This window comes from Engraulis encrasicolus, chromosome 10 (assembly GCF_034702125.1).
Source record: "Engraulis encrasicolus isolate BLACKSEA-1 chromosome 10, IST_EnEncr_1.0, whole genome shotgun sequence".
Taxonomy (NCBI): domain Eukaryota; kingdom Metazoa; phylum Chordata; class Actinopteri; order Clupeiformes; family Engraulidae; genus Engraulis; species Engraulis encrasicolus.
In genome coordinates, this window is record NC_085866.1 from 35,620,727 (window position 1) to 35,646,647 (window position 25,921).

A 25,921-nucleotide genomic window follows, 5' to 3' on the forward strand; every position below is an offset into this window, starting at 1 on the left:
GTGTGTACGTGTGTGTGAGTGTGAGAGAGTGTAGGGTTGCTGGGGCAGCTAGGTGTAATTTCACCTCCTTTTTGTGATAACACGTGCCGAGACAACGCTTGTTTCACAAGCCAAGTGTTTTTCATACTGAACAAAACCATCTGCCAAGAATTCACAGATTCAATGAGAGAAAGTTCTAGTTCTGTTACTTGGTGCTGCTTCATTATCACAACCAGCTGCTTTTCACAAAAGGCTGGGATGAAAAAAACACACCCAACATAAAATACAGCACAGTTCTGTACTCAAAATGGAGACTATCAGGTCTCTTGTACAATTACACTTGGCGTTACACCACCCAAGGACTTTACATTCACGACAGCTGTTTCCAGTCCTTTTTTTCTCGCGGTATGAATGCAGAATATGATGCCTGTGGTATTAGTCTGGGTCTTGTAGCCCTTTCCACATCACACACAAGCACTGCAGCACTACGACGGACGATGCTTTAGATTTGTATACAAACGGCTATATGCTATTTCTTTGGTTGCCTGTGGTGATTTTATCTTGTTGAAAAAAAAGAGAGAAACATACAATTACAAAAGGTTTCTTGCGACATTGCAGAGCAACCTTGTTCCATAGAGGACGCCTCTTTTGTCAGAGAGGCTTTGCCACATCAGTCAAGCACATGAAAGAAGTCAAACGTTGTCGTTTCGTCCAAAGACGTGGAATGGCTTCAGGAACAGAGAACAAAAGAGCCATTTAAAAACTGTGGAATGCAGGGGAAAAAAATCTTCAGAATCTGAATAAACAGTTATCAATTCATTCCATCTGCTAAGAAAAGACAGACAGAATCTCCCGAATGTAAGCATTTTATCTGGTGTGTGTGCATCATTTTCTTCCCCACGCTGAGCTCCAGGAAAAAAATTAAAACCGTAAAGGATGGCTGTGAGAATTCCTCTGGATAAAAGTGCCAGCTGATTGAGAAAATAGATTTTTTTTGTCAATGGAAAATAGAATTGTGGGATGCAAAAGTTCCATTTGTCCCTTGACTCTGTCCTCTTTACAAACCAAGTGCATCAAACGCCAAAAGTTGTTCCCATCCTCAGGCCATCCAAAATGACCGCAATCAAACAAAAATCCTCCTTTTTCACAATTGCTGCTGATCTTGTGGGAACAACGTTGAATGAGGAAAGAGAAACAAGTTGACTTGACTTAAAAACTCCTTTTTTGGGTTTGGCTCAGTCCATTGTAAAAAGAGCCTGCGATATCACATGACCAAGGAGCTAAATCATGGCATCAACGCACCTCAAAAGTGCTCAGTGTTCACTACTCAAATGTTCAAAGTCCACAAATAAACAGAGGCAAGAGAGAGAGAGAGAGAGAGAGAGAGAGAGAGAGAGAGAAAGAGAGAGAAAGAGAGAGAGAGATGCACGAAAGTATCTACTTTGTGAAAGTCAGACAAAATAAATAACGAAAAAAAAGAAACAAACAGACATATCCTTTTCAAAAATAAAAAGACTCGATAAAGACTCGTTAAAACACTCTACAATGTAGGAGCAGTTACACGACGAGTTACATGTCCCGCGCTTCTGGCGAGGCAATCCGCAAGTTGAGGAGAGAAGGTCATAACTTGGTACATCCAGTTCTCTGCCGTCACTGAACTGGACACTCGGACAATCCCTACTTCCTAGCAAACTAAACACCGGGGGTCTCTGACTGGAGTGTGTAGTTCGTCCGTCATCTGTCCTTGGCCTGTCATTGGCCGGGCCGGGTGAAACTCCAGGAAGCGAGAGCAGGGCAGGCAGGGGGCTGCTGGGAGCCTTATGGGGAGGGCAGCTGCTCAGGGCTTCTGGGGGCCGGGAGACAGCACCACAGGAGTGGAGAGGCCGTCCACACTCAGGGCCGGGATGTGGATCTGACTGCTGCCGTTGGAGGGGAACTGCAAAGGGTACAACAGTTTACAGTTAGAGGAGTGTGAATAGTGATAACCAAGCTGCTACCGTTTGAGAGCAGTTACTGCACATGTATTCCGATTTCAAATCCAATATTGTCAATATTCGGTTTTAAACAAGTTCCAGAATACTCCATTAACATGTGTGAAAGTGTTCTGTAATCGGAATACTCCCAAAAGACGGCCAGATTCAGAATGAATAAAGAGCTTACATGACTCGAGCACAAGCCAAATAGTTGAGTAGAGTAACTTTGCGGCCCCCCATTCCATTTAAAATTGGACTATTGCTTGCATGTAACAACACTCAGAGTTACAGAACTACAGAGAGATGGTCTACTCCTAAAACGTTGCTTCGCGTGGTTATGGCTCATGGAGGCGAGCAAAGGTGCAAGGGTATAACAGTTACAGCCACAGTTAAATTACATTACCACATCTCATCATACATTTTTCCCACAGTGACTCAGTTATTTAGGTAGAGTACTGTGGGGTTAGATGCTAAGGGCACTTCAAGCATGGATGAGGGCATGACAAAGGACCCACATTCACTATGCTGATATTGGAATTGAATATGCAACCCCTTGATCACAAGATCAACAGCCCAGTGTTTGAGGATTGTAATGACGCCTGACAGCTCTTTGTCTCTAAAGTGAAGCAATACTGAAGCGATGCCAAGGTGTTTCTGTCTTGGTCCTCACCCTACAGCCTGCAAGTGCAGAAAGACCTGTGCTTCGTTCTCACTTACTCCTTACTTGCGGATCTTGGTCAATAGAGGGCAGTAAAGCAAACTCAGACAGCTTTCACCTCGCTACAAGTTGAATTTTAGACACATTTATTTTAAGGTTGACAGCCTTACTTAGCATTGCCTTGAATGAATGACTTGCAGATTGTCATTAACCTTATTTGCACAGTGGCAGCGCTTCTGACGCCTGTTTCTACCGTTGCAAAGCTAATTTTGTAATCTGTAGTAAAAATGTATTGTTTTTGCTCACTTCAAAGGGCATGGATCGGAGTCCCTGAAATGACTGCCTTCTTGGAAAGCTATTATCCATGTTAAACGGATTTCTTATTGACTAATGCCCTATTTATATGCACTATAATTACATGCCCTTTTGCACCATCACTCCTTCCTGCATTGCAGTACCATATCGTGCCAGCAGAGGGGGCAGAGTGTGACGGGCCGGGCTGCCGCCCAAACTCCTAAGTTCCCATCTCGGATTATCTCCTCTCGCTCTGACTCACACCGGCACTGGGCCACAGTGGCAGCCAGAGACGTCTCTCTTACCCTCCCTATTTATTCCACCCTTTTCCTTCCAAGTGATCCCTCCTTCTCCTCCTCCTTTATTCTTCCGCCCCTTTCTCTGCGACACTCACAGTCTCTCTGCTTCTCCACTCTCTCTCCCTTTCAATGCTCTCCTCTCTCTCTCCCTCTCTAACAAACGCCCACACACTCTCCTTCTGTGTCACACACCCACACACTCTCTCCATCCCTCTCTCTCTCTGCCTGCCGTGAGCTGAAGGTGTGAGGGGGGGGGACACAGATGGTGCAGCTCTGGGCGGCGCGGGGAGGCAGCAGAGGAGGCAGCCCAGGCAGGAAACAGGAAGCCGTACCTGGAAGGAGAGCTTGGCAGGACTCCGAGGGGCGATGGGACTGAGCGTGCTCCAGAAGTGGATAGTGGAGGGCAGGGGGCTGGGAGTCAGCAGCACCGGCGTCTGGAGAGAGAGAGAGAGAGAGAGAGAGAGAGAGATGGAGAGAGAGAGAGAGAGAGAGAGATGGAGAGAGAGAGAGAGAGAGAGAGAGAGAGATGGAGAGAGAGAGAGAGAGAAACATGGGGGGGAGATGGACAGAGAGAGATGGGGAGAGGGAGAGGGAGAGGGGGGATGGAGAGAGAGGGGTGGGGGAGAGAGACAGAGGGAGAGAAAGAGAGGGGAAGAAAGGGAAAGAGAGAAATAGAGAGGGGGAGAGAAAGAAATGGAGAGGTACACAGAAAGAGAGGGGTAGAAGGGGAATGGGAAGAGTTGTAGCCACTTGTTACATCATCCTTTTCTATATTGGAGTTCATGCATTTTCTCTGCACAATCTATCAATAGTCAACATCAGTTCAAGAAGATGGCGAAACTACCTACACCACAAACCACCATGAACTATCGTGAAACATCATGAAATTAATTTACACAAAATCTCAAAATATATGGAGTGACTGTCGAGATAAAAGCGATGGATTCCTTTAGATGAATTCCCACCTGGACATATTTGGCAAGTTAACATGTTTTTTTTTCCTCCATCATCTGTAAGGAGCTTAATGCTACATCGCAGATCAATTACAGTGGCAGCAAGGCCAAGTGGGAGACTAGCTGCATACACGCAAGAGTACGTATGTAGATTCTTGGGAAACTCGAGGGGTGGCTAGACACAGAATAAAGAGGCGGTAATCTTCCAGAAATGCTCTTCTGAGAGCCTTCATTTCCACAGGCACAGCGGTGCAACTTGACTTGAATGCGTACCAAGGGTGACACAGCTCTCATTATGAATCAGCTGTGTTTACTGTGCTGAACATCAGTCAAGAGCCTCTTCAGTGTAGGCAGTACCACACACACACACACACACACACACACACACACACACACACACACACACACACACACACACACACACACACACACACACACACACACACACACACACACACACACACACACACACACACACACACCTCCTCTGCTGGCTGCCTGACTCCTTGTGAATGAATGTACAGTACACATCTAATTCAAGTTGATGTGTCTATACTATCTTCAGTATTGAATTAGCTTAGTCTTCAATACTTAAATGAATGACAACTGCCAGGAGAATTAGTGTTATTATACTGCTGTGCAACGGAAAATACATGTGAGTATATTGCAAGCTGCATACTGTATATACAATATGATCATCACATCACAGTTATGTAAAGAAAGATGATGAAAAAATGAAATGAAAGAAAAAACATGATCTACCAACTGCAGGTTGGGCTCAGCCAGTGCGTTGCAAACACATGTAAATGGTCGGACTCGGTCACAGTTTTGTACAAAGGGACGTACCAAAGAGGACATGAACAGCTGCAAATGTACGGGCCACTTGCAACATTTCTGATCATCACAACTGAACTTTATATATAAAAAGAGGTTCAGGGATACTCAGAACATCTAAATGCTTTCTAATGGCACAAACACACCAAAAGCGACTTACACAATCACGACAACGGAAGTAATTGACTTTGTACAGAGCAGATGACGAAAGAAGAGACAAAGACGATTTAGGCGATTTAGAGAAACTAGAACGTCAGTTTGTAATTGAACTCCAGCAAATATTAAGGTAATGAGCTATGTTGCGGTTCGGCAACATCTGCCGCAGCCTACTGGAATGTCAGAATGCTTGCATTATGCTTTTAACCGTCATATTGGCCTCGTTTACATGAGACATTTAAGTAAGGGTTAACGTTCGGCGAGAGACAGAGAGAATCTTTAGACCCCGACGCGGAGCGGAGGGGTCTTGTTCTCTCTGAAGTGCTGCTATTCCACAAAGCGACCGACTCGCCGAAAGTTAACCCGCTTATTATATGGATATACTTAAATGATTCACACATGGCGGGGACATTTCTTTAGGCCTATTTAATGTGAAGTCTGGGCTATTCTAGTTTTTAATGTCAAAGGATTGTTGCTGCGCAAAACAAAACAGTGCCGTTGTGGAACACCGCTAACAGCTAGGTAGCCAGGACAACAGGTGTTGTCTATCACAGCAGCTGATTAGAGTCTTGTTGAAAAGTCGCTTTAGCAGTGAAAAGTCTTGTTGCCATTGACAGCGGTCTGTTATAGACCAACCCGTCCGTTATCGAAAAATAACAGACGTGCGAACGTTGGGGAGCCCCGTTGAAATGAATGGAGCATTCGACCGATGACGTCAACCATATAATAATTCAGAATTAACTCACTTTCATTCGGAATTAAGTTTAATTCCGTTTTGAAAAAATCATCTAAACACTTCACAATTCGGAATTAAATGAAAAATTTAAGTGAACTTGACGGAACTATTTAATTCAGAGTTATTAATTTAGAATTAAAAACGTCATGTTAACGTAGCCATTGTCGATTTTATTGCTTGTGTCAGTCTTGCTAGGAAGTCCTGCGACTTTTTGTAGCGTTTAACTATTTTGGTGTGTTTGCACGATGACGTTCGGCCTGACCAGGGTACTCACCAGGGCGTGTGAGGTGATGACGGTGGGCGTGAGTGTGTTGGTGGCGCTGCCGGGGGCCAGTAGGCTGTTGACCGCAGCGTTGACCTTGTCCAGGGAGAGACCCGGCGGCAGCGTGGGCGATGACGGTAGCTCCAGCCCCCGCGGCTTTTTGGCCTTGGGCGGGTGGCCCGCCTCCTGAGACGAGGCGCTGGATATGGAGGAGGAGGAGGAGGAGGAGGAGGAGGTGCTCACCAGCACAGTCTGCTGCTGGCTGCCCGCCGATGAGCTCTCTGCAAAACAGGCAAAGGGCAAAAGGGCAACGTTTCGTATTTTTTTGTTTCATATTTCTGAATGTAGTAGAAAAGTAGAAAACAGCATTAGGTAACAAACAGCATCAAGTAACAAAACATTCTATTCCTTACCCAATTCACCACGCTCTACCCAACCCTGACCAACATTTTTTCAGTAACCTACACATCAGATTGTTTACACTTTTAGAAAAGGGTAACGTTTTGACTCATCATTACAGGGTGGTACACACAATGACATTTATTGGACGCCCATACATCCCACCTTTGACATTTTTTTTGGGTCATGGGATCTCTGTCCGGAAAAGATCTGTCTACAAACTACACACTTTGGTCCAGACTTTGAAGTGCCTGATATTTGACCAATGATTATATGGACACTGACAGCTTTGACCAGGCCCAGGACAAAGTCACCCGAAAGCCCCCCTCTACACAATACATACACTGTAATGGGGACCCAATTCAGACCCCCCCCTCTCCCTGGGCACAGGACAACTGAGCCCTTTGTACCACTGTCACTGTCTTTGTCCATGAATGAGTATAACAATGGCATAGCTGTGCCTATCTGTTAATTATCTTTTTTTTACAAGAAAACTCATGAACTTGTACGTGCATTGTTCCAGTACCTTCCAGCTTGACTTTGGCGTCTGCGTCTGACTCCTTTGGCCTGTCTGTGTGGTTGGCCGCCTCCACGCAGGGAGGGGGGCCGTCCACCGGGGTGGGGGCCTCCACATCCTGCGATATGGACACCGGCTCCACGGCCTGCTGGGTGGGGGACAAAGACAAACAACAGGGCAGACTATATCAGAAGACTAAAACAATGGCTGTGAAGTGTGAAGGGAGTAGATAGAACAGAATAGAATAGAATAAAATAGAATGAGTATTTGTATGCCTTTGTATTTGATGGTGATTATGAGGAGATGTATTTGATAGTGATTATGAGGAGATAAATGGCTGGGAGAGAGAAGGATGGGGGAGGAATCGAACCCGATTCCCCAACGTAACCGCCTGGTGCCTTAGCCTTTTGAGCCACGGCAAAGACCACGTATGATCGCAACTTAAGCCCCTCCCTCATCAGTGCAACATGGCTGAGGTTATTTACAACCTTAAATCATGTACGGTATGCCAACACAGTCATCCGGCAAACTAGGTTCCTAGGTCTGGGAGGGGCTTTAGATGGCAAAACAATACTATGTTTCTCATGGGGTCTATATGAGTGTCAGCTGTGTGCTTCTGGTTTAATTGACTGTATGTGCGTACATTTAAGAGAGGTAGAAGTAGAGTTTCCTCATTAAAGTGTGTGTATGTGTGTGTAGTAGGTTTCTGGGTTGAGGGGTGGGGGGTCTTCGGATGCCAAAATAATAGTGTGTATCTCATGTGCTGAGCCTGAGCCAGTGTGTGGAATGCAGGGACAAGTGCAGGCTTGCGGTTAGCCTGTTACCAGCCAAGAGCACTCACACAGCCTCATGTGAAGAGTGGCACTGCAGCCCAGAAGCATCACTTAGAGGAGAAAACCGGTGCGAAATGACCTTGGGCTGAATTGAACGAGTTACAGAGAGTTTTAAATTATTAACTTTGAGAGAATTTAAAAAGAGATTAATTCTGAACTAATTTTTCAACACAAAAAATTACATGCACAAATGGGTGAAGGCGAAAGGGTCTCTCGAGGGATTTCGCTCCTACCAAGGCTTCTGCTGCTCGAACGTCGCTCAGTCATTGGAGGGCACAGATACTTGTGACCTGCCGCCACTCATTTAGATAAGGCCTGTCTGGTCTTTAATAACCCAAAAGGGCTTGGACAGAAGGTCAAAAGGCCTTTGGTTTTTACATTTGGTTATCCCTACACAGGAGATGTGTTCTTATGTCGCTAAATTATTGGACAGTGCATCAAATTTGTGATTCACCATTCATTTACATAGGGCCTGGTCCTGATGGCGTCACGGGCATGTGATTAGCGAGCTGGGCTTGTAGCCCAAGCATTGCTGGCTCCATTCCTGGCACCGCCAGGTGGGTGGAAGGGAGTGAGTAACCAGCGCTCTCCCCCATTCTCCTCCATGACTGAGGCAGGCCGAGTGAGCATGGTACCATCCCCCCTGCGCTGTAGGCATTTAACTCGAGAGGAGGTGGAAAATAAGCATATTTGGTGGAGTGTTGCTTAGGCTGCTGCTTTGAATCCCATACCATGCCACATTAACACCTGGTTGTACCTAAATAACTATACCTTGATTTAGATAGAAGCATCAGCTTAAATTTCATGAACATGGGACTACTTCTACTCCTACCATTATCGATTTCTATTTCGTGGGTTAGCATGACATACAGACAGACATTGCTGAAACTGTCTGTGTACCATGCTAGCCCACCAAATAAAAAAACAAGCATTGTAGCAGAGAGTGCGGCTTTTCTAAAATAAATGTACTGATCCAGTTGCTTGCATCAAAAGACCTTTTTTTTAAACAATTTTGAGTTTAAGACACTTCAAAAAGTAGATAATGTAGATAGATAGGACTATGGCAGCGGTGGCCTAATGGTTAGGGAGTTAGACTGCAGATCACAGGGTTGCAGGTTCGAATCCTACCCTTACCTTTCCCTACACCTCCATCCAAGGCTGAAGTAGCCTTGAGCAAGGCACCTAACCCCACACTGCACCAGAGACTGTAATCAATACCCTGTAATAACTGTGAAGTGCTAGGGATGCAAATTATCGATTAATTCATTAATCGTTAGTTGATTGACCTTATCGATCGACTTACAATTAATTGATAAGCAGCGTTTTCCCCCTGAAATCTCAATGTTTCCCCCCAAAAACCTTAAATCTACAAATTAAAATTGAGATAAAATGCTTCATAGTCCATTCATCAATTAATAGTTTGCATCCCTACTAAGTGTAATGTAATGTAAAGGCCTATTGCTGCTACTGTACCTCCACGCAGGGCTTCTGTTCCAGGGCCACGATCTCCAGTAGGTCGTCGCTGTCGTCGTCTTTGTTGGCTCCACTGAGGCCCGAGGGCTTGATGACCACGTAGAGCTGCGGGGCCGCTCCCCCCTGGTTCAGAACGTAGCCGCCCTGCTCGCCCGAGATGCTCGTCACGAAGATGTGCGGCGACTCCGTCATCGTCTGGGTGGGCTGGCTGTGGTGGGTAGGGATCTGTAGAGGGGAAGGGGAGGGTAGAGAGAGAGGTGATGATGGTGGTACTTTCTACCTGCCCCTCTCAGTGGGGGGTTGGCCAGATACTATAATGACCCGGTCTGTGTGTCTGTGTCTGCCTGTCCGTGGCGTTTAAGGGCAGTGTTTTCCAACCAGGAGTATGTGTACCACTAGGGGTACGTGAGCACACCTCAGGGGGTACGCGGAAAAATGTAATAATAACAAATATATTGACTGTAGTCACATTGGGACAGAGTGAGTGAGGGTAGAATAGAATAGAAAGCCTTTATTGTCATTATACAAAGTATACTGAGATTGTAGCTTCCCTACGAAGTGCACAGTCCTTTATAGATGAACATTGTCCAGTAAGTGTGAGTTCATTGTTGTAACAGCTTTGGGGAAGAAGCTGTTCTTCATCCTATTGGTTCTGGCTGGCAATGCCTTGTAGCGCCTGCCAGAGGGCAACAGTGTGAAGAGATGAAAGCCAGGATGTGTGGGATCTTTAATGATACTCCTGGCTCTACTTACGCAGCGTGAGTTGTAGATGGTGGATATGGGAGGCAGGGGGCAGCCTATGATTTTTTGCGCTGTTTTGGTCACCCTCTGCAGTCTCTTCCTGTCAGCCTCAGTGCAACTTGAGTGCCACACTGACACTGCGTAGGTCAGCAGGCTCTCTATGGTGGAACGGTAAAAGGTCACCAGCAAGCTTGAGTCTAGCTGTTCTTTCTTAAAGATGGCCTCTCAACGTCATTTGATTAATATTGCTGTGTTCCCCATTGTTATTGAATGTGTTACGCGTTGGTCCTGTTTTAAGAAACGTTCTGGTTGCTTTGTTTCAAGCCGTTTTTGCAAGCCAGCAATGTGGCTTGTGGAGAAACGAGAGGGTGTTCCGTGTTTCTCGTGGAAAAGCGTCTCTGATTGGCTCACTCTTCCTGCTCTCGTGGAAATGCGTCTCTGATTGGCTCAGTCCTCCTGTTCTTGGATAGAATGTAATGGGAAACAGAGTCGCCACTTCTCCGGGTGGTACTGCACTATAGGGGCGCCAACGGAGGCGTGCATGCTCCATTCAGGGCTGTGCTCTTTCGACAGCGACCCCTAGGCGAGCTACAGGCACGGAGCAACCAGAGTGGGCTTGCTGTATGGATGAGGCTTTGTGCTGTGTGTGTACCTGAGAGTAGCAACCAGCTGATAGCTAAGCTAAGCTAGATTTCGGGCCACCAGACGTTGCTTGTATTGAAAACAAGCAGAAAAAAAATACTCGACATGTTTTTAGAAAAATGGGTCGACATAAACCTTTGTGGGCAACGCCTTCTTTCGACGTGACGAAACACAGAAAGGCTTTCGTGATTCGCTCGTTTCTCTGCATTATTGATGTAAATTGGGAAACACCGGGAAACACAGCCAGGCGAGGTGACGCACCGCTATGAGAGCCTTGCAAGTGAGTTTAACTTAGGGTGACCGTCCGATCTTCAAAAGGAGTGAGTAAAACTGTGTTTTATCGGAAGTTGGCCTTTAAGTACTCTGAGGAAGTGTAATCGCTGCGGGCCTTTTTTACCAGAGCCGAGGTGTTAGTCGACCAGGAGAGATCAGCGGAGATGTGTACACCTAGGAATTTGAATGAGCTCACTTGCTCTACACGTTCACCATTGATGTACAGGGGGGCAGGAGCATGAGGAGGGTGAGAGGGTACCCATCATATGACAAAATGGCTTAGGGGGTACGCACTACGCAGGACAAAAAAGGTTGGGAAACACTATTTTAGAGGTACAGGTGGTATAAACCCACAATATCACGTGCATCTGATAGCTGCCATCTACCCTGATTGCCTTTATTGAGATAGCACAGTGAAGACTGAAACAGGAAACGAGAGGGGAAAAGAGATGGAGTAAAGTTGGGAAATGACCCAAGCCAGATTGGAACCTGGGTCCCCATGGGCTACTGGTGGTATTGTACTGTATAAGCATGTTAGTACAGCAGTACGCCACAGCCCCCCTGTGATGGTACTACTTAAGAGGATGAGCTGTAGAGCAATGATTCTCAAACTGTGGGCCGGGGTACACCAGTTGGGCCCTGAAGGCATTCTCAGTGGGCCTTGAAATCATTTTCTAAAAATCTATTTCACATTTTTGTGTGTGTTAATGTTGAATTATTTGTGATTTTTGTTTTATTGGGTCATAGGTGGGCCCTGAACGTTTGTGAACATTTCAAGTGGGCCCCAAGTTGGAAAAGGTTGGGAAGCCCGGCTGTAGAAGAGATCATGTTTGGTCTAGGTTTTGACAATTTCTTTCTTCTTGTTGTCTGTGCTTATGAGTTGCATTGCAAACACTCCAGAAACTCAGAAACATTCGATGATCTGCAGTCGAAAAATAATGGTTATGTGTGTGTGTGTGTGTGTGTGTGTGTGTGTGTGTGTGTGTGTGTGTGTGTGTGTGTGTGTGTGTGTGCGCGTGTGTGTGTGTGTGTGCCTGCGTGCACGCTTGCACTTCAACTCGAGGAATAAAAAACATTAAACTAAACTGAGGTATCTGAGGAATAATTCCAAAAACCATAGACCATTCTCTCTCTCCCAAACTGCATTGTTTGTGTTGGTATATGAGTGTCTGGTGTGTGACTCTCTATGTGTGCATTTGAGAGAGATACAAAGAGAGTGTTTCTCTAGTGTGTGTTAATACAAGTGTGCAGCTTCTACAATGTGTGCCTTTTGTCTGGCATGTGTGTGTCCTGTTGTGTGTGTGCGTGTGTGTGTTAGCCTGAGAGTATCTCTGTGCATGTGGTTCATATGAGGTGAATGTTTTGTATGTTTGTGGGTCTGGTGTGTGTGAGACTGAGAATGTGTGTGTCTGTGCTGTATGCATAAGACTGAGAGAATGCCGATGGTGGATATGCAGGCTGTGTCTGTGTGTTCGTGTGCGCGCGCATGTCACTACCCGTGGTGACAGTGGAGGATCCAGAGGGTGCATATGTGGTGCACGTGTGTATAAACGTATGCTCGTCTTCAACCGTGGTGCCGGTGGCGGATTTGGAGTGTGTGTGTGTGTGTGTGTGTGTGTGTGTGTGTGTGTGTGTGTGTGTGTGTGTGTGTGTGTGTGTGTGTGTGTGTGTGTGTGACTGACCGTGGTGCCGGTAGTGGATCCGGAGGGTGTCTGGGGGCTGAGTGCGGGGGTGGCGCAGGGCGAGGGCTGGGTGACGATGACCTGGAGGCCGCTCTCCGCCCCGCTGCTGTGACTTGGGGGCAGGGGACTCGGCTGCACCTCGGGGCTGCACAGACGCAACTGGAGAACAGAACACAGAAAATACACACAAATACACACGCTATTAGTAATGCCCTTTAGTAACGCATGCACGCACATACACACACACACAGACACAGACACAGACACACACACACACACACCCATAAGTACCTATGAGATTACTATAATGAGAATAAATAATGCCCTCACATGAATAAAATATATAAAATGTAACAGATGACTCATGCAGACCCGTGGAGAACTCCTTACACTCTTATTTCAGCATTTATTTATAACACTTATTGCATATTTCTAAAATGTGTGTGAGCCTGTTGCTTGCAGCATCATATTCATGTCAACCAGGACAACCTGCCGACCAGTTCCATTTGGTCCATGAAAAGCTGGCACCAACTATCAAACATAGTACGTTTACATACCCTGAACTTAGTATATGATGGCTTTTGCTAGCCTAGCGAGCCAGACCCAATTTGCGGTCGCTAGGGGCGTCTAGATTTCTAGGCTAGGCTTTTGCCTCTGTATGGTAGGCAATGGCATTTGATAGACATCACTTGAGTCATATCGAAGTTTCACACAGGAAAAGTATGCTTGCTCTATTACGCTTAAAGTTAAACTCTTTCCCTTTACATCACACTTGCAGAGCTCTTCATACATTCTATTTGTTCTCGGTCCACATAGATTCAAAAAGCATCCCACCATTTATCCTCCAAAGACTTCATATTTTTCAGCCAAGTTATGCAACAACAATGTTTTGGTACTTTGCATACTGATCACACAAATGTTGGCCAAAAGGATTTGGGTTAACATGGGATTACTTGACCTAGTGGTGAACTGACAGTCTCACAAACCTCCATTAGCTACGAGCTCAGTGGTTCTCAATCTTTTTTTTAATAAACGCCCTGTGGACCTCATCATAAGCACTATCAACACCCCCTTGACCTCATCATAAGCCTACCAATGCCCCCTCTTAGCATTAAAAAATAAAACAGATGAATGCCCCCTAATGGCAACTAAACACCACCCTCTCTTAGCTGTATCATTCTCAACGCCCCCATAGGGCTCCCCAACGCCCCCTGGGTGGCTGTAGAGCCCCCGTTGAGAAACACTATGCTAGCTGCTACTGTGAAGTGAAGCAGGATGCCTCTTTCAAGCTTGCCTTGAAGAACTTAAAGGGACACTGTGCAGGAAATGGTCAAAAAAGGTACTGCAACTATGCTGTTCATTGAAACTGGGCTGTCTATTGCCAAATTAGATCTTTTCATGAACGTTTACTAGGTAATAAACTAATATTTTCTAGTATGGTCCAAGTACAGTCATTTTTGCAGCTAAAAAGAAATTCAAAATGGCGGACCATGGAGAAGATCCCCCTTTTCATGTATGAAAACTGCAATTTTTCCAGTCATAATGAATACTTGAATTTGATGGTGGTGGTAAGTATTCATGAAAATGGTAACATTAGTGAATGGGTAGCATGAATTCTGGAAATAAACAACTAAAAATCTCACACAGTGTACCTTTAAGAATATTCCCTCTAGTGAAAGTGAAGATAAACTTCTGCTAGACTCTCAGTGCCTTCAGATTAAAAAAAGCTCAATGCAAATGTACATGCTCTCATGAGAGAGAGAGCTTGCGAGACATCGGAAACAGAGTTATTCCGGGAGCAATATTTATTATGTTTGCTCAAAACACAATTCATGTTATTTACTCCTAACAAACTCAGATTGCCTGCAGACTGGGGATAACAGCATGCGGGGCAGCACTTCCAATTATAATCAGTGAATAAATAAGACGCCACGATGATGAGGATGATGGCTGTTGCAAATGGCAATTATCCTGGTCTGGACCCCCCGCGGCCACAGCAGACAGGGGGCCATCTCACTGCATAATCATTAGCACACATCACTGTCGCAACCCATCCTCTTCTGACAGACACACAGACAGATAGACAGACGTGATTTGTCTTCTCCGAAGTCACTTTCTTAGAAAACCGATTACATCCACTCTGTATGTGGTGGTTATTTATTTACATCATCCACTGTCCAATGTTATCAGTCTACACAAACGCAGGCACGAGCATGAAGGTAGGCTAGCACACACAAACACACACGCACAGTTGCACGCGTGCACAAACACAGACACACATACGTGCACACACACACCCAAACATAAACATAAACACAAACACACACACACTCTCATCCCTATGTACCTCTGAGATTACTATAATGAGAATAAATGATGCCCCTTGCATGAATACAATGTAAGAGATGACTCATGTGGACCCATGGAGAACTGTTTTTATTATTGCTTGTTAAGAGGCTTTTGTTGTGTTTCAGTGAGAGTTGGGAGTTTTGTTATGCAGGTCTCTTGCGTGACATTATTTTTAATTTCAAAAGACTCTATCTTAGCGGTGGTTCCTTTGTTTGCTTCCGACTCTGCATGCAGCTGAAAATGTCAGTGAATAAAGTGTCTAGGTTTAGATGCCACTGCTACGTAAATAAAAATAAAAATTAAAGTAAATATACTGAGCAGATGTGCAAAAAGTAAAATGAACTCTTCCTGAAATGCGGTAAGATCTTATGAGTGGGCCCTATTCATTATTTGTTGCCATTTACACAGGGGATGTTTGCTCATGACAAGGACGCCTACAGCAATGTACACTGATACAACAAACCCACAACACAACACAAATGACCTGGCCAAGCCTCCCCCTGTTGTACCGCAACACAAAAACCAGCAGACAACAGACACCTGATGCCTATCTGATGATCCCAGTGTGGCATACCCTGTACAGTACAGTACGAAGGCCAGAGAGAGAGAGAGAGAGAGAGAGAGAGAGAGAGAGAGAGAGAGAGAGAGAGAGAGAGAGAGAGATTTGTGTGAGACAGAGAGATTGTGAGTGCTGCGAGTACAGTATAACCTTCCTCAGATTCATAGTACTGTATAGCCTCTAGTTTAACAGCGGAGAATGTTATCTACTTTATCTCAAAGTAATCCTCTGGGACAAAGCAGTCCACAGAGTGACCTTACCATGCAGATACAAGTGCCCATGGGGAACCAGGTTCAAATCCTGCCTGTGGTTTATTTCTCAATCCGCACTCTCTTTGGCCTTACTTCCCATCTCACTCTTCACCATAATGTCCTGTATGTGCTCAAAAGAAGTGATGTTGAAAGACCCTTCTTAGCGGTCTTAAAATAAAAGTGAAAATGAAAATCACTTGCTCAACACTCACTTCCTTCCTTGCAGTTTTCATCACCTCACACAATTGAATAAAGGGAAAAAGCCAGGAGAAATATTCACCACATTCTTCAAAATCGAAGCAGAAGGGGTCCACATAACTTCTGCCAGTTTCAATATGCTGTTGTATTGCTCACGCTACCCTTGACTTGTCAGTACCCGGTGATGTTGCATTTTTCGACTCGGCCCTTTCAGAGATCTGAGCTATTCTACTGGGTGCAGACTTTGTTTACATTAAAAACTCTCTTAACACACTCCAAATATTATCCCAAAAGTTATCGATGTTTGCTAGTTGTCTGCTGATGTTGCATAACCTTTTGGATGCTATTGGGAATAAATCAAGATGTTTTTTTGAAATGTAAACAACAACAACAACGCCGCCTGCCCCCATTACGATGACCAGGATCTCGGATCTCAGGTACTGACAAATCCAGGGTAGTGTGAGCATTACAACTGCATGTCGAAATCGGCACAAGTTATCCTTTAAACAAAACAATCCAATCCAATCAAAATCAATCCACATTAAAACCAGCAGAAATTGGTATACACTTGACATTTTATCTTTTCAGCCACACATTTCTCTTACCTCGCACAGAGCCACATCAGGTGTAGCCAGAGCAGGAGCAGCAGCAGCAGCAACAGCAGCGGTGGGAACCGTGGAGGCGGTGGATGGCGGCGTTGGCGCAGCCTTGGGAACCACCTCTGGCGACAGGTGGGGGGCTCCCTCGCTCCTCTGGGGCTTGGGCGGGCTCTTGAGCGACTGGATGGTGAAGGTGGAGTAGAGGCCCGACTTCATGTAGTCGTTGCGGGAGTTGCGCTGCACGATGCTGGGCGAGGGCCTCTGGCCCACCTGCAAGCTCTTACAGAGGCCGGAGGGGCTGCCAGCTGCAGACGATGACGACAACCCTCCTGGGCTGGCGGCGCCAGTCAGAATGACGCCGCCCGGGGTGGTGGGCTTGGACTGCAGGGTGGCGTCGGGAGACATGCCCTCTCTGCCGGGCTCCTCAGGACCTCGCGCCCCCTCGGCCGACGACGGGTCAGGGGAGTTCACAAACTTGTAGACGAACTTCTGGCCACTCACCTTCTTGATGATGTTCTGTGGAAGAAGGTGACAAAGAGATTAGGAAGGAAGCCAATAAACACACACATACAGAGACACACACACAGAAAAAAACACATGGCTGTTGTCCCATACTTCCACACTTTCCCCCCAAGTAACCAAACACACGCACGCGCACACACACGCGCACACACACAACACACACACACACACACACGAATAAACATGTTTAGGTTTTCTTTGAAACAAAGTGTCTGTTACATAATACTTCAACACTTTCTGACAACACACTTAGAATAAGCTTACATACTAATTCAATCATTGATTGTACAACTTCATCTAGCCTAAACTAAATAAATGGCGCCATTATAAATCATACTCAACAATTGGAGAAAACTGCACTGGCTAGCTCCCCGTGTTCTTGGTAGAACACGCGGCACAGTGCAGACACACTAATCACCCTAAAAGCCATAGGATAGGATATAATTGCTATGTTCAAATTGCACGGCATAGCCACAACCCCCCATGGATAGGGGTAGCATTAGCTGAACAAAAGTGCATTTAAATCCCCCTGAACGCTGATAGCTAAGCTCACCTGGTGACATGAATAGCTATAACAATACAGTGAGCCCATAGCCGTGCAGTATTATGAATATCATTTACTTGCATGATCCGTTGTTGAAAAGAACTCTCCCGTCAATAGCCTGCATATATCCCGAGCAGGCAGCTATTTGAAAGGAACCTTCAAAGGAAACACACATGACTTTCCAACTCCCTTCGATTTTAACACTTAAGGTTTACCATTACAATACATTCAGCTGATCTGGAGATGTGGCTGCCTGTGCTAGTACTTTGACTCACTGCAAGATTAGAATATACATACATTATATCAAATTAGATAAGTAGCACCGGCTGAATGGACACGAGAGTGCTCAACCTCAATCTTTTGGTTCCACATAATGTTAAAGGTCTGCTGAAGTTGTTGAAAAACAAGCCAATACCAGTACTAACTTCAATTTGTCAAACACCAAGCATCCATTCATTCTGTAAAACCCATCTGCCTACCCTACTTGTAGATGAAAGACAGGCAGAGTAGACACCTCAACTTGTCTTAAAGGGGCACTGTGTAATATTATATTTTTATCCGTTTCTTTCCAGGATTCATGCTGCCCTTTCACAAATGTTACCTTTTTGATGAATACGTTCCACCACCATCAAATTCTAAGTCTTCATTATGACTGGGAAAATTGCTCTTTTCATACATGAAAAGGTGGATCTTCTCCATGTCTGCCATTTTGGTTCTCCAGAAATAGACATTTTTAGCTGCTAAACTTACTGTACTTTGGTCATACTAGAAAATATTAGTTTATTACTAAGTAAACATTCATGAAAAGATTAAATATGGTAATTAGCAGCAGTTTCAAAAAGCAGCATTTTACAATAACTTCTTTGGCCACAATCCTACACTGTCCACCTTTAAGTGGTGCATACCATACCTGTCAACCATCCCTAATTTCGAGGGAAACTCCCTAATTCTGACTTATTTCCCGATGTCTTCCCAAATTGGTATTTTCCCGCAAAATATCCCGATTTTCACATTATCAAAAAATACCGTCGGCCCAGAAATTATCCCTGAGGCCCATTAGCCTGACGAGCCAAACCTCCTCTACTTGTAGAGAAGAGAGGGTCTTTCATCAAGCTACCTGCCATTACCTGCCACCTGTTACCCTCAAGCTCCGTAGGCGTGTGTGCGCCCACTCTCTGAAACCATCAGTTCAGTTCACTTCAATTACACCGCTGTATGGTAAGCACCTCGGAACAGCGAATCGTGCAATTAACCTAATCACAACATGAACCAGCAGGAAGTTTTGCTCTAGCCCCAGACAAAACAACAAGGAGAAAATGGGAATTTTCACGATTTCTGGTGTCTGAAAGTTGACAGGTATGGTGCATACACCTGTGCAGTGAGCAGCGGCAAACCATCACAACTAGCACTGACAGACAACACCACAACACCCCCAGACCCAGACTCCCAAGCCCCAGCCCTGCTCAACTTGTCGTAGCAATAGCACAGGGGAACACCCTAAAACGAAGTGCACGTACAATATACTGAGGCAGTTTAACTGCCAGGGATCAACTACCAACACCCCCAGACCCTGACTCCAGACCCCACGCGTGCACTCACCTTGTCGTAGTAGTAGCGCAGGGGAACAACCTAAAAGACGTGCATGTACAGTATACTTAGGTATATACTTAGGTATATATACCTGCCAGGGATCAACTACCACCACCCCCAGACCCACACTCCCAAGTCCCGACGCTGCTCACCTTGTCATAGTAATAGCGCAGGGCTCGGCTGAGCTTGTCGTAGTTCATGTTGGTCTTGTTCTTGCGCAGCCCCCAGAGGCGCGCCACCTCCTCCGCGTCCAGCAGCTTGAACTCGCCGTCCCCGTTGGGGGTCCAGGAGATCAAGTGGCTGTGGCTGTGGTTCTCCAACAGGTGCAGCAGGAACTGCCACAGGGTGATGGAGGGGTCCATGGCTGAGGATGGATGGAGAGAGAGAGAGAGAGAGAGAGAGAGAGAGAGAGAGAGAGAGAGAGAGAGAGAGAGAGAGAGAGAGAGAGTAGGATGAAGAGGGAGGGTATAGAGTAAGATGGCAAGAAAGAAAAACAAGAGACAGAGTATTAAAAAAGAGGCAGAAAGAAAAGAGAGAGGAGAGGGGGGAGGGGATGGGGAGCAGGGGAGAGGAGAAGAGAGAGAAAACAGAAAAGGAGAGAGAGAGAGAGAGAGAGAGAGAGAGAGAGAGAGAGAGAGAGAGAGAGAGAGAGAGAGAGAGAGAGTGTGTGTGTGTGTGTTTGTGCAAGATGATGTGAGAAGAGGTAGCCTAGTAGTCTAACATAATGTCGTTTACAGATTTCCCATTCACAGCCGGGCCGGATGACAACGCCGGGTGAATTAGAGGGGAGGGTAGCAGACTGCTCAATTTGTGGACACAAGACAACCCATGACAAACAGTCCGCTCTCCTGGCATCCGAGCTACAGCACGCCACGCTGGTCCCCGTGTTTATGTTTATAGCTCTACCGCACCGCTGCATGCATTTGTGTGGCCTCTCTCACAATTCATCAACTACAATTTCTCACTAAATCAGGTGACAAGTGCATTCTCTTCAACATAATGCTCTATCAATTCACAATGCTACATATAAAAACATAATATACAATTATATGGAAGTGGATAACATTGTTTTTTTTTTTTTAAGTTTGTTCTACTAGCTCCATCCATGCGTTTTGTCTATCATAACAAACCCCCAGCGCACGCGTAGGCAACTCAAACCAGCCAGGGAAAGACAAACAATAAATTTCTCCCCCTGTAGTCCTGTATTGATTTAGTCACTCCGTTCATGATGGAGGGAGCGAGGCAAGAATGCCTGGGTGCTTATTGCTGAATGGATTCAGCAGGGGTTTATGTCTTCAGGAGAAGAGTTCAGTGGTGATGTCGGTGGTGGTGGGTTGTGTGTGTGTGTGTGTGTGTGTGTGTGTGTGTGTGTGTGTGTGTGTGTGTGTGTGTGTGTGTGTGTGTGTGTGTGTGTGTGTGTGTGTGAGGGGGTGGGTGGATTGTACGTCTATGCGTATGTCTATGCTGCTGGCAATGGTATCAAGTTGGCCCAGAAGGAGAGGGACAAGAGTGGGCTAACTGACAAAAGCACTGCAGGAGACAAAGTGGAGGGGACAGTGCATCACAAATTAAGGAAGAGCAGGGAACGAATGCAAATTAACCTTATTACCATCCCCCCCACTCCCCTGTCCAATTACGCAACTCCTATCAAATACCGTGGAAACTATCGCCATGGTAAATGTGTTAAGAGCAACATGCAGTCGCCAGGGGGCTGGGTGACATTTTTTCTCTCTCCCTCTACCCTATTCGCTGTCTGTGAAATTCGCCATTCAGGTGTTGTTGAGCATATTAAATGTCAGCAATTACTGCATTTGTTGCTGCTCTAAACCCAAAGTAAATTCACCTACACCACTGGTGGCAGGAACACTGAGGAGCAATAACAACCCAACCAAAGCTTGTTTTAAAGCCTGTCTTGTGATCATACCTTTGCAAATTATGCAGCATGGTTCCAACCTTGAAAAAAATGGAAACACATATACAGACTACAAGGCCAAACTTACTCAGCCAATATTTTTTACACACAGTCTCACTCTAGTTTTACTACTATAAAAAAGAAACCTGATATAAATTTCAAGGCACCTAGTTTAAGCATCAACCTCTCATACCTGTCTTGCATAAGATCAAAGGCAATGTGCTTTTCTATTTTGTGCATACACCATCTGTTTACTGGTGTGCTTATGTGTCAAGGGTGCTCTTCTCTGCACAGGTTGTTTTCCAACCAATACGAGAGCACTGATCCCAACTTGCAGTTGTGGTATCTTGTGTGGCTCTCTGTTTATCTTGTGCAAAAACCCACAGCACACACTGGCGGTGAGGCAAGCCATAAATCTCAATAGCCGCGCAAACATAAACAATGATGGCTGACAAAAGGGGAGGCATATATATCTGCTTGAAGCACATCAGCCCCCCTAGCTTATGGTGCAAAGCACCATGTGCCTTCCAAAACCCAATTATCTTAGTGTTATAAGAGACCAAGGTGCACATGATGCATTTTCACCCCGATCTCAACAGCCGCAATGTGCATCGTGGAGACACATGCACAACGGAGAGAGGAGGTAGAATAACCATGATTACCATCACCAGAGAACATCACATTATTTTACATTAACTCTGAGATTCAGGAGAGAAACTACGTTCTTTCCTGATCAAATTGTGCCATTTTTTTCTTTAGCAAAGATTAGTTGTGGTTGTTAGAGGGGTAGTAGGTAGGGATGCGGATGAAATTGTAGGCTTGGACGACAGTTTGTGCACAGACCTCCACACACCAAGAAGCTAGAGTGTGGGCCACAGTTATGCTCATTTACCTACTGTTTGTTGACACAAACAGTGTATACAAGCTTGATTTGTATATTTAACTCTTTCCCACAGGGAGCGCATTGTGGTGGAAGAGCATGTTTGAATTCATCCCGGAACTGACACGGTTGTTGCAAGAAAATAAGCACCGTTTGCAAGAGTTGGAGCCAATCTACAGAGAAAAATGTTACTATGTGTAACCTTGCACACTGAATCAGAGCCAAGAGTAAGAAACTCTTACCATCAAACACACTAAAGAGTTTATCCAAAAAGCCCTGTCGTGCATCATCACCACCACACAGTAATCTCCAACTTCCAATTTCTGGTAACACTGATTTGCAAGATGGTTATAGAAGACTTTACTAGCTTACAACACAATACTACATTTCTGGATCTGGAGCAAGACCTTCTCTATCAGTCTACTCCACCATGCTATAACTGAGGTGCATTTTTAACCTCCAACAGGTAGTGTCAATCTCCACGACACCCTGGAAGAAAAATGTCTGGTACACAGACTGGCATCACATTAGTTATTACACATTACTCACACAAACCACAAACACTTCAGTTACAACCCATTATTCTTTTGGTAAAAAAACGTTCTTTTAATATTACATCTACTTTGTATCAGCAATCATGACATCACTACAGGAAGACTTTGTGTGCCACCTGGTTTCAGTTACAGGAGTAAAATAGTTGAATCAGGTTATTGGTTGATTCAGCAATGCAGCGGATGTGAGTGGAACACACGAAGCACAACAGTGAACGCATTTAAACAGCTGGATTGTTATTTTTAAAAACCGGATGCTCATAGTAGTGTAGTATAGTACTCCCACATGAACGCATTCAACTGGGCTTAATCCACACTGGTAGCAAGATAGTGCTGGTGTTTTGACGATGATAAATAAAATCAGTGCGTGTGTGTGTTGATAGGCCAGGCAATCGGGCAATGCATTGATTGACGACAGCACACTTGTAAACTTACCACTTATGAGTGTGTTTGAGTCCATTTCGCTTGGCTTCTCCAAGATCTCAGTTCACAGCCATAAGTATTTTTATCCAAGATGTCAAAAGTCGGCTTGCGTGCCGTCAAAAAGCAGGCGAGACCAGCGATTACGATTCTGTTTTGCAATTATGTAACACTGCACTGACAACACATGCATCTCTTCCTCCATATTAGTTGACATTAACGTCAGCTTGTTATCTGTAGTACGCTGCTAGCGAGCAGCTAACGGAGTATCGATGGCCTTTACCTGTGTGTTTTGCTAATGTCCGTCGACTTGTGATAGTTACCAAGTATTTTTTTCCACGATAGAGCAGTTGCTATAACAAGTGTAGCGTTGTAATAACAACGACGTTACGCTAACGGAAATAATCGCATATGGGATTTCACCTTCTTTTTAAAAGCAAAAGGCAGCTAGCCCGCTAACTTAATTTACTGTTATTCGTAAGCTAGCTAGCAGCGTAATTTAAAATGAATAGAAAACTAGCCACCGAGAGCTCTTCTGCAGTGAACTCGTTGTGAACTAATATGCACTGTTGAACCTAAACGAAAGTCTGACTGTACTCGTGCCCAAAGCGCCAGAAGTCCTCTCGTTACCTTCCATACTCGCCCACCAGTGTTTCAAATGGTAAAATACACATTATATCATAAGTCGACAAGCAAGGCACCCTTTGAAGGTAAACGGAGACCCGACTTTAATCCTTTGCTTTGCTTTCCCTTGGCTTCCTGTTTCCATAAACGCCCGACTACTTCGGTGCGCGTTGTCCGCCACACCGCCAGCCTGCTTGCCTGGCTCCCCCTGGTCGCGAGGACTCAGCCAGCAACAAACGTCATTCAGCTCATGACGTACATTACTTCTCCAGACAAATGCACGAAGTATGAAAACCCAAACGATTCGAACTGCAAACAACACTGCAATACTTTGACAGGTATATCATGTAAATATAATAATTTGCATATGCAAACTACGTATCAATATTGGGATGTGATAATGTAGTCTGGTCATTTTTTGATGGCAAAGTGCATACAACTATTGACATTTTTCATGACTGACAAGGGCACGTCCTTATATATTCTGTTGTCAGTTTGTTGCGTGGTTAAACATGAACGTATTTTTTATAAACATGTGCGCCTCTAAGTGAGAAAGAAATCTATTTCAGGAAGCGCCTTACATTCATGCTACAATTCAACATCCAGTTTCCATGGCAACTGTTACTAGTGAGTTCAGACAGAGGGATGCTGAGGAGGGAAGATCAAGAAAACTCCTTAACTCCACCATCACCAAACCCATCCAGTCATCCCCCCTTTTACTCCATAGCCAACAAACTTCCAACTCCCCCCCAACTTATGATGTTAATGATAGCATTGTTAGACAACTTTATTAAGAGGGAGCATGATGGATACCAACTGGTTGGGAATCAGATAGAAGACGTAGAATCAGTTGAATTTGATGTCATCATCATCATCATCATCATCATCATCATCATCATCAACAATATAAAAATGACAACAATAGGGAAATGTCATTTAAAACAATTGAAATATAACAATGCACTATTTTCCCTTAGTATTTATTTATTTGCTATTGATGGGTTTAGAGACATCATGTAATGATGATTTCAATATATACAGTGCCCTCCATAATTATTGGCACCCCTGGTTGAGATGTGTTTTTTAGCTTCCAATTATTATTTTTTTTTTTCTAAATAATATGGGACCTTAATGGAAAAAAAGAGAAAAATCCAACCTTCAATACAAGTGCATTTATTCAGTGGGGAAAAAATCCCACATAAAGAAATAATTATTTGACATCAATAATGTGTGTCACAATTATTAGCACCCCTGGTGTTAATATTTTGTACAACCCCCTTTTGCCAGCACCTAATCTTCTCCTATAATGTTTCACAAGATGGGAAAAGACAGAAAGAGGGATCTTCAGCCATTCCTCTTTGCAGAATCTCTCTAAATCATCCAGAGACCTGGGTCCTCTCCTCTGTACTCTCCTCTTCAGCTCACCCCACAGGTTCTCAATGGGACTGAGATGGCCATGGGAGGAGCTTGATTTTGTGTCTGGTGAACCATTTCTGTGTAGATTTGGCCATATGTTTAGGGTCATTGTCTTGCTGAAAGACCCAGTGACGACCCAGCTTCAGCTTTCGGGCAGAGGGCAACAGATTTTGATTTAAAATGTCCTGGTATTTCAAAGCATTCATGATGCCATGCATGCACCCTAACAAGGTTCCCAGGGCCTTTGGAAGCGAAACAGCCCCACAGCATCACTGACCCACCCCCATACTTCACAGTGGCTATGAGGTGCTTTTCAGCATGCGCATCTTTCGTGGTACGCCAGACCCACTTAGAGTGTCTGTTGCCAAAAAGCTCAATCTTGGTCTCATCTGACCAAAGCACACGGTCCCAGTTGAAGCCCCAATACCGCTTGGCGAACTCCAGACGCTTGCGTTTATGATTGTGAGATGTAATGTAATGATGTATTGACGTATCAGTATATTACGCGGGGACGCACTTCCGGTCACCAGTTGAATAGTTGGACAAGTTAATGAAGACACGCTTCACGCGAGCTCTGTATTGTACCGAATACGTTATAATAAATATCCACGACAAGAGACACATATTGTGTGCGTATCGTGACATGGTGTCAGAAGCGGCGAACTGAACGCCGACAGTACGAAGATGGCCAAGTTTGGACCGCCAGAACAGTTTGACTTTACCCGGCCAGCGGAATGGCCAACGTGGAGGCGCCGATTCGACAGGTTTCGCGCAGCTTCCAAGCTCAACAAAGAGAGCGGTG

At 45.1% G+C, this 25,921-nt stretch overlaps 2 protein-coding genes across 4 annotated transcripts in view; both read right to left on the reverse strand.

The window, feature by feature from the left end:
* uxt (ubiquitously-expressed, prefoldin-like chaperone) overlaps nucleotides 1–25,921 on the reverse strand; it is a 228,878-nt gene that overhangs the window by 189,819 nt on the left and 13,138 nt on the right. The window lies entirely within an intron of this gene.
* On the reverse strand, nucleotides 1,723–24,677 carry elk1 (ETS transcription factor ELK1). Of its 3 annotated transcripts, XM_063208718.1 has the most exons (10): nucleotides 23,095–24,677; nucleotides 19,469–19,680; nucleotides 19,326–19,355; nucleotides 16,667–17,176; nucleotides 12,705–12,863; nucleotides 9,367–9,591; nucleotides 7,070–7,208; nucleotides 6,157–6,425; nucleotides 3,536–3,637; nucleotides 1,723–1,915 (listed from the first exon to the last, which is right to left on the reverse strand). In XM_063208718.1, the coding sequence occupies exons 1-10, from the start codon at nucleotides 23,117–23,119 to the stop codon at nucleotides 1,817–1,819; spliced, it is 1,770 nt and encodes a 589-aa protein (XP_063064788.1). In that variant the 5' UTR covers nucleotides 23,120–24,677; the 3' UTR covers nucleotides 1,723–1,816. The 3 variants fall into 3 exon arrangements, with proteins under 3 accessions (XP_063064788.1, XP_063064789.1, XP_063064790.1); XM_063208719.1 differs by lacking the exon at nucleotides 19,326–19,355 and having other exon boundaries at nucleotides 23,095–24,674; XM_063208720.1 differs by lacking the exons at nucleotides 19,326–19,355; nucleotides 23,095–24,677 and adding an exon at nucleotides 17,804–17,882 and having other exon boundaries at nucleotides 19,469–19,523.

Coding starts and splice junctions, on each gene's coding strand:
- elk1 (XM_063208718.1), bottom strand. CDS start 23,119: ATGGACTCAAACACACTCATAAGTG. Junction 17,177..19,325: donor TGCGCTACTACTACGACAAG/GTGAGTGCACGC, acceptor CTTCTTCCACAG/AACATCATCAAGAAGGTGAG. Junction 12,864..16,666: donor CTGATGTGGCTCTGTGCGAG/GTAAGAGAAATG, acceptor TCTGTTCTCCAG/TTGCGTCTGTGCAGCCCCGA.